Genomic DNA, 15,455 nt, shown 5'->3' on the forward strand with positions numbered 1-15,455 from the left:
ATGTTAGTTCAAGAAAATTCAAAGAACAGTCACTTTTCTGAGCCCTCAAAAGAACAGTAACGCTTCAAATCTAATTCTTCCTGTGAGACGAGCATTTGCCAAAATTAAGAATAGGAACGAGAAAATACTCAGAAACTGAAGCCCACGAAATGAGTTTTAACATTGCACTGAGAGAAAATTGCAATATTTAGAACATATACAAATGCTAAAATCCTATTGTGACGTAAATAGAATCATTTTAGAATGAGAGCTACTTAAGACCAAGAAATTCTGAACGCGCATTTTTTTGTCCATTAACCTACATCGAGATTTGATTACAAAAAGTTAAGAATGGAATTTATTGGTTACACGCCTCTTGTCAAGGTTTGAATTAACATGTAAATCAATATGGCCAGGCAAAGGTACACAGTGAGGAGAATATTGAGTATCTTCCAGTAGCATGACTTATTTCCGCTTGTCTTCGGAAGTCTTGAAAGAGTTATTAAGGATAAACTTCAAAGCGCAAGTTAATACTTTGGTGGTAATCTTAATTAGAATTGCTTTAAAATACACCTACCTTTGCAGTGCTATCGGCATAGAGCTCCGGGAGAAGAACTGCCATGATAAAAATTGCTTTAAAAGCCATCTCCTCTTCTCAGTTGACAAAAACTTTTTCTTATCTATTGAACGTGTTTTATTTGGCTTGCCTTCAGATTGGTGGTTACCAATAGGGATTATACGAAGTGACGTTGCAGGACAACGCTGCAAAATTCTGCTGTGTCGCAATGTGCTCGTTTGGCCCCAGTTCGGAACTGTTCGATTACTGATCCACGCGACCGTAATAATCACACAAGTTCACACAAATACGAGGTTGCTACGAAGCGCATAGATTATTGAAACCGGACCACACACGGCAGCACTTCAAAAGGAGTCTATCTCTCAAAAACTAATTCATCTGTTTGGTTTAAGTGCAGAAGTACCGCCTTCTTGTCATCTACAGCGAGGATTGACACGCAAATGTGATGACATTGGATCTACACAACAAACAAAGCATGGGTATCAACTCCCCCAGCCTTGAGAGCCCCATTCCCAGTTCCCTTATAAAAATGGAGTTATATTTACCAGCACTCATAAAAGCCAATTCGATTCGTTTTAATCTTTTAATGACCTAAAAGAATATTCCATTTGTAACTTATAAAATTACGCAATAAATCCTGATACGCTTTAAACAAAAAGTGAGGAATTTTTAATTTTTCTTTCCAAGGACAATTTTATCATCAATGAAGAGATATAAACTGTAATTGTTCACGTTTTTTTTCTTAATAGAGTGCATTTATGAAAGCACATTCATTCCGTTTACCGCAATCAACTGAGTTTAATCTTGATAACTAGAGAAAATATATTGCCCTATATATAGAGCAACATGTAGGGCCAGGTTTCCAAAGACAGCTATTTGCTATTCTGGTTAGGTATTTTTGCTATTTTCAATATCAACAACTGCAAGGATAAGTTGAGCGTAGGTTCCCTATTTCTCAAAATAAAGATCCAAGGATTACTAGGCTAATTTTAAAGATAAGTTAAGATGCATTTCTTTGAAGTCCTAAAGTTACTTTGAAGTCTTAAGATTATAAGCCTTTTTTTCTAGAGATTCTCTGAAAAATGAAGCTTTACCAGCCATTTGGAAGAGCTTGGACTTCGCTAGCTAGGGTTCGAAGTGCGAGACTAGTTTTGCGAATTCAAGTGGTTCAAGAAGTTGTCATTTCTATAGAGAAATACCTGCTGCCGTATTTCTGGTCTTCTACCTATAATCGATGTATTAAGCAATATTATCGGTAGGGTATTCAGGCAAAGCTTCAATACTAAACATTTCATTCAGATTTCAATTTGTTGGGTGTCATGAGTATATGGTCCATCAAGTGGTCAAAACTGATGAACCCCAATAACGGAGCGGTGCTGTTTTATCACTTCTGATAATTAACACAGTTGGCTTTATACACAATAACTGTTAGTAAAGGGATATAAGTGTCAATTCTATGGTTAGCAAATAAGGCACAATTGAAAATCAATGTCCAGATTTCTCACGGGATGCACAGGTACGCGTTCTAAGAAGCTAATCAATCACGTTTTTATGCAGGCAGGAGATTAACATATGGATATCCTAAAATATTTCAAAAAGCCATCACCCTGCAGGTTCTCCAAACCATAATTTATGATGTCCCTCTATTGAGAATAAATTAAAGAATGAACTTAACCCTAGGCATTTAACCAAAAGATTATTAGTTTTACAAAAAGATGGCATGCAAGAAACCGACGTCTCGTGTTGCTAAAATTAAACAAACTTAAGCCCCTCTTACTGCAAACGAAGAACGAACAATTAAACTTTAAGGGTACTTGTCATTGGATGGGATACTTCTTACTCTGTCAGGGTGTGCTACAGAATAGATTTAATGGACACAATGTTTGGTGGGAAGGGAGCTTCTAGTACACAGGCCGTTAACCTGATTTCAAGGCGATTTACCTATATAACATAAAGCACAAAATAAGTTACGTATTATGTTAGTATATTAAAGACGAACTAAAAATAGTCAAACTTCGTGGAAAATGCAGTGAATACTGAGTTGAATTCCCTGTTGTGCAGATTTCGGGTAAGGAAATATTTCAAAGAGAAATCGAGCATAACTGCTTTAGACTAAGTAGTTCGTTAGAAGGACATCGGATTGCATATAGGCTTGCTTTCAACCAGGACTAACGAGAGGTTTTGGAGGCCCTGGGGCAAATACGAATGACAAGGCCCCCTGCGAGAGATACGAGCAGAGAATTTTTGCGACCACGCCCTCCAGATTTGCATAAAATGTATTTCAGAATATTTTTTGTATTCATTTCTTGCAATTGTTTCAAACGCCGTATTAATTTAGGCAAACATTTGCTACATTTTATTAAGCCTATTCTAAAACTGGAGTTCATTACCTTATGAGGCCCCCTAGACCTTGAGGCCCTGGGGCAATTTGCCCCTCTTGCCCCCTCGCGGCCCAGCTTTTAACCAAAATCGAAGTTTTTCCTAAAACTCATTTGTCCCCCACCTTGCTTATAAGAAATCATAATCTCTTTTCATTCCTAATTTAATGTTAATTACTTTGAACGATTACGAAAATAGATAATTTTTCCAAAGTGATTATAATCAACTATCAAAGACTCTTATCCAAAAACTCTTTGAAATTATTTAACCAGAAACTCAAAAGCATAGTATGGATTAGGAGCAAGTCTTCAATTTTTGCGTATCTCAACATGTCAAAAGATAAGAGTAAGATAACCCAGTGTATGTGTTGAAGAGGATTGATGAAGGGAATCATTAGAGGGCTGAGTCCCTTTAGCTCCCCCTGCTTTCACTACCCCAGATCTGAACAACTTTAATTCTTTATGTTCAGTTGTTCTTTCATGGTTCAGGCTCAAAATTTTACTAGATGTATTATATAAAAGACCAAATGCCTACAGGTGTTAATAAATAAAAGATTTTACATTTACAACACAGATTTCATAATCAGTCCAAGTTAATTCATAAATCATCTGAAATTGAATGTGAGTGCAATTGCCATGATAGTGGCATTAGACAGGAGAAGCAGGATAATCAAGTTCCCTTTATGGACCATCTTTTTGTCAGAAAGCTTATAAAAAATAAATTCAAAACAGAATTAAGCTTACAAATGATTGAAGTGATTGTGTAAATGTGCTGACCTTAATGGTTCTTTTAAACAAAGTTTACTATATCTTAAACATCAGCCTTATCTCCGATTCAAAAGCAATCTACATCTAGATCTACATCGATACTGAGCAGGACCAAGTATCGGTATAATGCTCAGAGTGCAAGAAATAATGAAATAATAGTTTAATGGATAAAAAGTGCTAGAAGATGCCACAGATGATTAGATTGAACATTTACATGTCAAATGAGAAGCAGTAATTTCTGCAATGCAGCAGAAATTATCATTAAAGCCCAATATTGAGCCATATCTTTGGTAACCCTAAAACAAACAGCCATAACTACACATAGAGGAACTCTAGTAAATCTGCCTTGCAACAATATTTTATTTTGCTAATGGTATACAAGACATTGCTAGAAGTTCCATGAAAAAAATGTCTGATTTTTGCTATAGATTAAAGTCTAATTTGAGTTTTTCTTGTCTATGACAATTAAAACTTTTAAAAAAATGGAATAATGGCACTACCATCTATCAAGCAAAATTTATTTGAAACCCCTTATATTTTGCTGTGTTTAGTCATCATTTGCCTTCCCTTTTGACATATTGCAAAAACAAAATTTTGACATACTACCAATCTAGATAAGGGGCCAATTATAGGGGTCTAAAAGCCACAAAACTGTACAAAAATCTGCCCAAATCTAAAAGCAACATTGAAATATGAGCAAAGTCATGGCCGCGATTAATAAAAGGGAAACATTGCTAAAAGTAACTTTATGGCATGTCCTTATGGTTCTCACTTTGTTTCCTGTTGCGTTGGACCAAACCTTTTTAAACATCTATTGATTGCATAATTGTATGAAAATGCTTCTTTATACTAAAAGCCAGAAACCAATTTACAGCAAAAGATGAAAGACACATCTATGTTGAACCTGCAATCCACAGAAAACCAATTGTTGAATCTGAAGGTCGCATGTACAATAGGGTCGAGGCTGTGAAGCCACAAACCTTTGATAGGCCTCCCAAATAATATGCCTACTCCAAGTGTAACACCGATGCTGTCAGTAGTGTTAGTAGATCATTGATCCCCTTTTCTAAACCAACATGGACTTGTAACATTGTTGGTGGGGATATGGTATAATGGGTAGCCCTTTGGGTTTTGATACAAAATCTTTGCTTTTTTTGAATAATATTTCAAATTCTCCTGTGTCTTTTTATTGATTCAGACTCTTTTGTGCATTGCATGTTTTCTTCTAGTCCTAAATTGCATCTGCATTTGCTTAACTTTGTATATTGTCTTGTATTCGAGTATATGTATGCATATGAGTTTAAGGTAAATGCATTCACCTGGATTGATTAACATATTTGTAGTTGACAGCCATTAAATGATATTGATTGGTATTGAACTCTGCAAACTGCCCTTGCAGTTGATACAGTTGATCACAATAGTAGTTATTATGCTGATACGCTAGCATCTAAAAGAAACAAGACACCCCTCCTTGAAAGTGACCAGCAGGCATAAACGCAGAAGACGCCAGACTTTTAGGGGGCTTAGTATGGAACTTGCTCAACTATTATTGCTTCACTGAATAATCATTGAGATAGAACTGGCCGAATGGCTGCTGAAATCGATTATTTTGTCTGATGATAAGGGGCTGCAGCCCTCCTATCCTAGCCTTCCTTGCAAGTTTTTTTATTGCAATTGCAAACTGTTATTTAAATGCACTGTATAGTTATTTTAGTGGCATCTGTATGTCATGGAATTTTAAAATGAAATAAACTAAACTGAAGTGTCTCCTGCCAATAGGCCTACATGGTAAGAGAAGGCGGTGATCATGAACTAACTTAGGCCTAAATAAATCACATGCATATATAGCAAGGTGAATTTTTTTCAAATTAATAATGATGATGAAAGCTTACGAAAAATTTCTTACCTCCATTAATTAAAACTTTGTCTCTATTTCCCTCCACCGACATCTTGCTAAGATAATATTCCATGAACGAGAATCCGCGTGGTCAGCAGAATTCAAAATGGCGCCAATTACACCTTACTGCCTCGCTTGCAGAGTTGGAAATATGCGAGAAACGAGGCCCTGACTTTAGAAAAGTACCATAACATTTGGTAGCAGGGGAATTCATATAAAGTACAATTTTCGAAAATTGTTTGAAGTTTATTTTCCGTTAGAATAATTCTAAAGTTGCCTTTTTGCAAATAGATAAACATTTCAGCCAAGATCAAGAATATGGATCAAAAATAAGTACGAGCTTAGGAAAAGTTAATGGTTTGATCTATTTTGAAAGAAAATCACTTGTTATCAGGCTAGGTCACAATTACTCTTTGCATCAGTAGATAAAAATGATTTTCCTCAATCCCATTAGTTCTTCAATTTCGTGCAATTCGGACAAATCCTGCCCTCCTCTTTTGTTCGCATGATTATAAGTTGGTATAATCAATCAACAAGACTGAAGTTTGTATCGCCCTTATAAAGTTAACTCTCCTCCCAATGTAAGCCATGTCGCTATGGGTGGTGATTACCCCTGCTTATGAAAAGTATAATCCGTACGGTTTCATACTTGAAGGCGGACTTCTATCTAGAAGAAGACGGGTGATCCATGAATATGCCATAATTACATAGATTAGATTAATCAGTATACAATAAGTCCGTTCACTGTCACAGGCGTGGCAAGAAAACTTACTTATAATCAGGGTCAAATGCAGGGCTATGCAAGAAAACTGATTGACACGCGCTGCATTACTAATCATCTAAGAGGCGTTTCTTAGAAACTCTACGGATGAAATAAAGTAGGTTAAGAAGATGTGTCGCCTGCAATCCTGTCAAGAATGAAAAATCTATAAATAAGAAGAATGGTATTCAAAATGAACAGCCTCGATTAGGCAATTCAAAATGCCTATGCACAACAAATCATTTGCATACCTTTATACTAAATAACGAAAAGTATAATGTAAAACAGTATATGTGAAACACAAAATTGTATAAGACTGAGACGAAAAGATAAAGATTAAACGACCAGTAATCAAATATGACATTTGAACTATAATAGTAGGAAAGTGCCTCACAAAAATTCTCAAAGTAATATGTGACAGCTTTGAAATTTTCGTTAAGCGCTAAGTTTTATTGAAAACAGGTTTTTGTTTAAAGAAAAAATGGAATAAAAGGCTCATGAGCGTGCGCAAATGCTGGAATTGACGATCAACGCTTATCAGAGTTAGACTGCAATTTCAATTCTACTTCTTAACTACTTTTTGTCTGTACCAATATGTTTTTAGACATCCTCTTTCTCAAACAAAAATGCTTTGAAAGGAATTCGAAAGGAAATTACCAAAATGAAAACACATTCCACTCTTTTTTCTTTGATAGTACGTCTTTTGATAGATTATTACAAAATACAATTACATAGATCGTCAAGCCACTGTAGCCAACTCTATAGTCTTGAAATACGATTGAAATTATTACAAGCACAAATAGTTGACATGCAAATCAAGGTAACGCTTTCTATACCCTAATTGCTAACACGGCCTTAAAGAGCAAACAAATTGAGGGCTGTACAATATTTCGTTACAATACACTGACGACTCCTAGTGTTTAATCATATTACCAAACTAAACAATGCAGTCCAACTGCCAATGTAAAACAACATTCCTGCTCATCTGAAAACTGTTAAGCCTCGTAAACAAACTTATTATTAATTTCTATAAAACTGATTTACCTTGGCGCTCCTATTATTCAGGACAATAACGTAGTTACATTTTATTGGGTAAATTCATGAATACAGCTTTGTTCTATTGCTACACAACCGATGAATCAAGGGAATCATATTTTGTAAAAAATGATTGCTGTAAGGGTAAATCAAAAACAAATACACAAATCCTGCTTCTTAACACTCAAAAGACACTTTGAAGATTCCAAACTATCCCACATATTAAAGATTCTTATGAAAAAATTAGGAACAAATAAATTGTCATCTTTTATAATTACAGGCTTACTTAGGAAACCATATCACCTTATTTGCACCCACTCACAAATAGGCTCGTTATCCACTTGCAAATAATGTAAGCTAAACATCGAGATTAAAACCCTTGCAGTTTCAATAAAAGTTACAAGATGTTACTTTGAACGTGACGTAAAATTAGAGTATCGAGGTTACAAAATAAACAGTGGTTCTTGAGTTATCATGAACTTTTAAAATTGGTAAATAAAAGGTACCACCTTCTAAATAATCATGTTTAGATTGCTAAGTATGAAAAAACAAACATACAATAATTAAATTCCTTAAACCTGAAAGGAAAATTTTGATACTGCTATAAAATAAATAAAGCTTTGTTAAAGAAATTGATAGAACTTAAGTGTAGGGTCCTTAATAGCATTGTTTAATATAGAGCTTTTGGATAACTACCTTAAAACATGTTGAAATAAGACCATTTGAGATAAAACTGTGACAGAAATCTCTCCCTTTCCAGATATCCAACCCATGCCCAAAGTTTTAGAACATCTTGTTGCGTAATTGTTGTATTTAAATAATTGACTGATTCATGCAAGAAAGGCCAATACCGCACTCCACCTCCTTTAAAACCGCGTCGATTATAAAGTGAGATATTCTGACCATCTGAAGGAAATTTTACACATAAAATTTCTGTACAGTGCGAGGGAAGGGAGGTGCTATCGCAAAGTGTGCACAGATTTGATGTAATGTACATGAACTCAGCAGTGGCATCATGGTACTACGACTTAGATCAGCTTTGACATACATTCTCGTTCGCATCATGGTTAACAAGCACAAAAATATATTTGAAATTACAGGCATTATCTAAGTATCATAAAGAAATAAACAATTTCTAATAACGGTAGATATTGACTAGTGCCTGAATAACGGTAGATATCTCGTAATTCCATTTGGTGTAAATTACTTGTGCATACAGAGATCAATATGTAATGTTCGTTTATTGTAGTTTGATCAAACTTGCTACATGAGAGCCTAAAGCGTAGATTCGGGGGCATCTTTATACATCTTTGAACTCTCTTCAAAAGAATTTGTGAGCGTCGATTTATCATCATACTTCGAGCCATACATCTAAAATATATAGAACAGATGACAAATGTTAATCAAATTTGTAATTATAGATTTAGTTCTATTTTACAAGATAAATCATTGTGTGTTTCTATTAACTAAGAACGTAGGATCAACAATTACTTTAATAAATGAAACGTCGTGTCTTCAGAACAACTTAACAGAAAGTTATCAATCAAACAATAAGTATATTTGTAAACACTTTTGAAAAGAATTTGAAAAAGAGTTCAAGCAATTTTGCTATTTTTGGAGTCGAAATTTGGTGCACTCAATAGCACATATGTCGCTAGGTGGTCTTAAGTTGGTGTCCTAAAATTAAAATAACAAAATCTAAAAAAAGTGCTCAAAGGGGAAAAGCATAATATGTATATAGAAAAAGAGCAACTTTAAACCAAATATGACGGTTTTTACTTATTGTGTTTACTTGTGTCTATCATCTTAGAAAAGTTAACTTAAATCATTCACTAGTTATTCCTTCCTGCTCTTTTTGAATTTCGGTAAGTTAAATTTTGCAAATAAAATGATGGGATTTTAAAAAATGCATTGGCCATTTTCATCCTGAATTTTGCTAGCTCTTACAGCGCATTGTGTTTTATTTCGGACACTAGTGCATGCGCTGTTAATCGAGGGGCGCTAATATCCGGGGTAATAAGGATTCAGTGGCGGATTTAAGGCGGGAAACTAAGTCTGGCGCCCCTTTTTGGAAATTGTGTGCCCCTTTTGAAGAATGAGAATAAGATGAAAAAAGGTTCTTGGACCGATAGGGTAATTTGCTTCAAGGATTATGTTGTTTATTCTGAAAAGGTATGTGAAATTGTTGTATACAGCGTACTCTCGTAACCAATTTTTGAAAATTTTTAGCGCCCCCACTACCAACTGCCCCTCCCTTCAAATTTGCTCTGGATCCGCCCCGGAGGTCATATTGGCAGGTCAAGTTTTATCTCTAATATCGTGGGAAAAACATGACTCTTCGAAGTAAATGCTGGCTCACATGAAAGTGACTGCAAAATGTTATCTCATATGACATACGATGCCTATTCATGCCAATATTAAGCAACATATACTGCTGACCTGACTTCCTGATAAATAGCATGTGCGAAAGAAGCATTATTATCCAACAAATCTCTCTACTATACAAAACAGCGATAATAATGAATCATGCTTCTAAAATGACATCCAAAAGTAGAAAGTTCCCATTCTACCTACGTCATCGCTATTAATTATGGACTGACAAAATACAGGTGATCAAGCCTTGTAACTAATTACCAAATTTCCCACCAATCTGCAAAACAAGTTCCTGTAAATATGCATAGAGAGTTTTTGACTATGCGTTCGTTTGCAACAAAGTACAGATTAAGAGCATTTTATAAGAAATTTTCAATACAGGGTAAAGTTTTCAAAAAAGAGCCCAAAGAGAAATAGCCGAAAGAAGCACACAGGTGTATGCGGCATTGAAGCGTTCATTTGAAACCATAGAAAAAACAAACACAGTTAGGAAAAAAATTAAGAAAAAACAGTGCAGTGTCTACTTCAGCCAGTCACACAACCTTAAACCGTTAATGGATCAGGAATCCCGTTACTCTGGTTACCAAAGCGACAACAATTCGAGCACAAAAGTAGAAGACAGGACTCAGGAGCGGGAAGCGGAGGAGCGTCTTCATGAGAAGAATGAAACGTGGCTCTGGGCAAACCCTTGTTTTCAGAAAGACGCTCCTCCGCTTCCCCCTTCCATCTTCTATTTCCATTCACGAATTTTGCGGCTATGATACCAGGGTAGGATCAAGTTTGCTGTTTGAGCATTGTGGCTAAATAAAAGGAGCACATGTCCATATAGATAAAATATACTGTTTTAAACGTGTACATATAATATAGATATATGTAAAAAATCATAAGTTTTTGTATATCTTGTTTATTTGATAACAGTAATGTACTATGACGCTATAGCATGCACAGAAAGGACGAAATTTGAGTTGGATATAATGAGATACATTAAATGCAAAAAATTTCGTCGTGAAAAAATTTCGGACAAATATTTTGACGAAAATTTCTTCGACGAAATTCAAAATGAGACGAAATTTTTTCACTACGAATTTTTTTCCATTTAAGATTTTGAGAATTTGCATAGAAAAACTATTACATGAGTTCAACAATCAAATTTATTTATCCTTTTGATCTATTCCATGTAAATTACGTCATTTTCCTCATTTACATAATCTTCATAATTATCTTTATCGTAGGCATCATCATCATCATTACTGTCGGTTCTTGAACTAACCTCGTTTTCACCATCATTCGATAAAAATAGTTCTAACTTAGTGGCGTAACGAGGGATGGACGCCACCCATATCGTGGGTCCAAAAGGGTGAGGATCCCAATGTTTCCTGCTCAACTCGCCTTTTCCCAGCCCCTTTCTCCCCAAATTTTACAACCCTGGCTACGCTACTGTTATAACTGTGTTTTTTCACCGGTATCAAAGACTTCCACCTCTGTCTTTTTATACTAATCTGTACTATTTCTTCCATTCGTTCAAGGTATTTGCACTTTTCAACCTAATTTGAACTCTACAGGGAACACAATTTCGAGACCAACTTTTTTTTAGAGATGGTCTTATGCTTTCCGAATTTTATACTTATATTCACACTAATATTTTTAGTTATACTCTGTTTATAAACTTTCATGCCTATAGATATAGGGTAGAGACTCGTTGGATACTAAAAGCATCTCTCTTGATTCGGCCTTTGCATAAACTGACGACATATACCGCTTTAATTTGGCTTTCCTGACATGAGTTTTTGTTTGAAAAAGCTGTCTGAGGGGGGGGGGGGGGTAAGCCAAATTCCGAACAGGTGCTCAACCAAGCTCCACGAAGTCGGTACCTATAGGATTTAATATAAAGTAACCTGTATGGGTTTGTCACTTACGATTTTGGTAATATGTTGATTAAAATCCACGACAAAATTTTGTGACGACGAAGTTTACCCGTCGAAAATGTATCTGACAAAATTTTTTTTGGTTAATGGATGCCGTCATCCTTTTCACAGAACAGGACAAAATATAAATCAAATTCATAAATTGCAAAAATATACATAAACAGATAGTGTAATTTAAAAGTTGGTTTCAAAAAATGATGGAGGTTAATGTAAATCGCCAGGGGCCCAAACGAATGGAGAAATTCTGTGATTTTGGCTCTCACTACTAGGAAAGGGCTCTGAAGCCATTACAATGACTCAGAAAACTTTACCCTGATAAAGCCCTACATGCTGTGTTAAATAATAGCTTAACTTCTTTCATTTTTTTCTGTAAGAGAAAAACTTTGTTTGTGTTGCATTATTCCTCTACGATTGGTAATACTCTAATTGGCCTTTTTCAATCTTGTGATTCGCAGAATTTGTTGGACTGCTTTCCCTACCACCCATTTTCTATCTGTTATATCTTAATGTTGTCACTGAAATTTCTAAAAACGCGAAAGATTAAGTCAATATATTCAAAATAGGACTTTTACATGAAGATTGAATATTGTTGCGACATTTGGGGTGTAACTCTCCGTCAGGCTATGATAAAAAAGACAAAACAATGTTCAACTTCCATGTATAAAGTCGTATTTTGATTATATCAATTTGTGTTTATTATTCATTCATCGTGAAACACACTGAACTACATTGATCTCCAAAACAGACCGGGCAACTACGTACGTTGTATCAATGGAAACGTGTTGCGTGACCAAAAGAAAATCGAGCTGCCAGAATTAGAAGGAAATCCATCAAGCAACTGACAGAAGATGAAATACGTTCAGCAATCTGCAATAAATCTTTCTACTGAAAGAGGGCGTGGCTCATGCCAAGGCTTTTAAGAAAATTTAGCATTATTTATAAAGTTGACAAAATACTCGAATCTCTTAATACAATCAGAAATATGTTTTTCTGTAAAATGTCAAATTTACCAACCAACTGAGGTCAATTTTGCATTCGTCCGCGGAAGTATACAGACACTGTGTGTCTCAAGGTGATATGCATTGGAAAAATGACAAAAACCATTTCCAGTAAAAATCCTATCAACTATGAATAGCATTTACAAGTGCACGCAGCGGAATTCACCTGCAAAATATCAAGTGATACTAAAATTGACTTTGTTAAATAAAACAGTCTACCTTGGTTAAATCGTAATCTCCATTCGATTTGTAGTCAAGGTAGGTGATCTGAGGAGCTTTGAGCATCTGCTGCTCCTGAAAAAGAAAGTAAAGTCTTTTAGCGCTGGCAGAATGAAAGCTGTAGAATAAAGTGAACGTGATAACAAGATATTAGTAATCGAAGCATTTCGAGCTAGAAATTCAGTTCTCAAAGTAATGTACCAAAAATAGCTTAGCCATTTGCCCTGACATATAATTTATTTCGATAAAATAGCCTCATTGTAGAGCTGTGTCAAGACCGTATCTAATTCAGTCTTTTGTCAATGTGGACTTAGCTCAATAGCATATCCATGCAAACATAAGACCAATACGGTATAAAATCGTAGATCACCTTCATTTTGTGTTGACAGGGCCTAGGCTGCTAGGACCGAGCTAAACGGTGGACCCAAAATGTTGCCAAAGAACCAATGATATAGCAGCAAAGTAATTATGGTAACCACTCGAATCTTATCTTAGATTACACAATTATGTCATCCTTTGGTCATAATTTGCATTGACACAAAGAATTAAACTTCATAGCCTGAAACATGTTAAATCTAAGATCTTTTAGTCAAAGGCAGAAGCCATTTTTACTCAAACGGCTAATTCGGGACATGCTTGGAGGGATTCTGGTTTTTAACAACAAATCTAAGCAACTCATTCAATTTAGATTGACACAAATCGCTGCTTCTGGTAACATTTGTACGGCCAAAGCTGTACAGTTTTAGTTGTTGTTGATGTCAGATCTATTAACAAATCCCAGCGAAATGACATGTAATAGTACCATATCTATTTTTGAATTGACGTTTTCCTCATAACACGATTAACTATAGGACAGAAAGATATAATGAAAATAGAATAGGGTGAGAACATGAGTAGCTTAGGTCACATGACTGAAGCATAAGGTAATTCTGTGCTGATGATCGGATAAAATTCATAAATGTTATAGACCTCTCTCTGTTAGGTTGAATGTAGTGGCTCCGTTGACTCATGCACCTATTTGAGAAATTTATACAATAATTTTGGTCGATTTCCTAGTTTTTTGGCCAGACTAACAGTCTAAAGCCTCGACCTGCTTCAATAGTACTTGACATCTCAAGGAAAGCCGTGGGAGGAGCTGATGCTCAGCCTGCTAGAAGACAGTGTAACTAGCAACCAATGAGGTAACCTCATTGCTAGCAACCACCCTCCAGCATTCCTGCCTCCCTTTAGATAGAGATTGAGCTTTTCAGATGCTGTGAGGAGCATTTTTTGAATGAAAAGAGGCGTGGGCGGGAGCAATATTTTGCACTGGACATCAATCTTGTCAATCCCGTTGATTAAAGTAAAAATAATATCGTTTTAGAACTTATGATCATATTAAAACTCTTAAATGACGTTTTAAATTGAAGAATTTTTTAATCAACCTTGTCATTTTCTGGCTGCAGTTTGTTTTTATTTTCCTCAATTTTATGTTAACGACTAAGATCGGACTGGGAAAATTGAATTTATAATTGATTACACACTTTTATATATCTAACTAGCTGTACTTATCAACTAATCCCCGCTGACGTCAGTAATACAGGCAACAGTGGAGAATAATTATTAGAAGGAATATATCTGTATGGTAAAAATCTTTCTCACTTAATCTTGATACTAAAAATAGAATGGTATTTGTGGGGTCGTGTTTATTGAAAATGCAATTTAAAAACTGCCCTGAATTTCATTGAAGGCGCAATTCTTCAAAGCTTTGCCAATTCATTTGCTCGCAAATTAATGTTTTAAAGTAAATCTGCGATTAATAACCAAAAACCATGTAAATTGATATTCTTTCAATTTTTAATTGAAAAGCGATGCAAAAAATTCATAAAAAATAAGGGCACATAGAATCTTTGAGCTAATTTCAAGGCAAATATAGATGTATTCAAAGTCAATAAGAGCACAATCCTTTTAAAGTTGTTAGAACACCTTCCCAATATCATAAAAGCTTTACAAAGTTGTTTCCCCTCAAACCTCCCTTTCTCATTACAATGTTGCTAAATTTCAATGTTGTATGGTTGCTGGAAATAATATAACCAACATTGGTCGTACAAACACCATCATGTAAATATGAGCGTTGATAATTTGGTGACTAGTTAAATCCTTCGCCTGTACACCGTAATTATTTTAGGATTTCAACTATTTTTAGCATGGTTTAAAAATTAGAATTTTTATAAGGGTCTAAAAAACAAACAAATGTCAGGCTATTTTAACTATGATGAAGTCTTAAACATTGAAAAATAATAATTATTCTTTCAGTGTAATAAGGTCACGTTACTCCTTTAGCAGCCTTAGATACATTTGTTAGACATGAAAAAATGGATTAATTAAGCCTTGACATATACCACGTAGAGAACATTTTATGAAAGAGGTTTGCTGGGTAGGGATAAGAATAAGTCTTAATTTACTGTTTGTAAAAATCAAAATTGAATTGTAACGCTTACAAATCTTTCTCCGCCGAAGTTTTTCATTTCAAGGGTACGCAGACGAACCTTTTTGGGAAGCAGGAG

The 15,455-nt window shown here is 35.1% G+C and overlaps 2 protein-coding genes across 7 annotated transcripts in view; both read right to left on the bottom strand.

Moving 5' to 3' along the window:
• The window catches only part of LOC135692191 (uncharacterized), a 34,053-nt gene extending 28,350 nt beyond the window's left edge, over window positions 1-5,703 (bottom strand). Inside the window, exon 1 of one of the 2 annotated variants that reach the window (XM_065210258.2) lies at window positions 5,609-5,703. In XM_065210258.2, coding sequence (XP_065066330.2) covers window positions 5,609-5,614 — 6 coding nt within the window. In that variant the 5' untranslated portion in view covers window positions 5,615-5,703. Of the gene's footprint in view, window positions 1-556; window positions 1,620-5,608 lie in introns of those variants that run through there. The other variant, XM_065210257.2, reaches the window with a different exon arrangement.
• A 1,333-nt stretch (window positions 5,704-7,036) lies between these two features.
• LOC135692188 (glutamate receptor 3) overlaps window positions 7,037-15,455 on the bottom strand; it is a 36,426-nt gene continuing 28,007 nt past the window's right edge. For 4 of the 5 annotated variants that reach the window (XM_089112229.1, XM_089112230.1, XM_089112231.1 and 1 more), the window contains exons 17-19: window positions 15,390-15,437; window positions 12,910-12,984; window positions 7,037-8,765 (exon numbers count right to left, since the gene is read on the bottom strand). In XM_089112229.1, the coding sequence (XP_088968355.1) occupies window positions 8,670-8,765; window positions 12,910-12,984; window positions 15,390-15,437 (219 nt within the window). In that variant the 3' untranslated portion in view covers window positions 7,037-8,669. The remainder of the gene's footprint in view (window positions 8,766-12,909; window positions 12,985-15,389; window positions 15,438-15,455) is intronic. The other variant, XM_089112233.1, reaches the window with a different exon arrangement.

Source organism: Rhopilema esculentum, chromosome 13, assembly GCF_057945365.1.
Source record: "Rhopilema esculentum isolate cy_ngs chromosome 13, ASM5794536v1, whole genome shotgun sequence".
In the NCBI taxonomy this organism is placed as follows: domain Eukaryota; kingdom Metazoa; phylum Cnidaria; class Scyphozoa; order Rhizostomeae; family Rhizostomatidae; genus Rhopilema; species Rhopilema esculentum.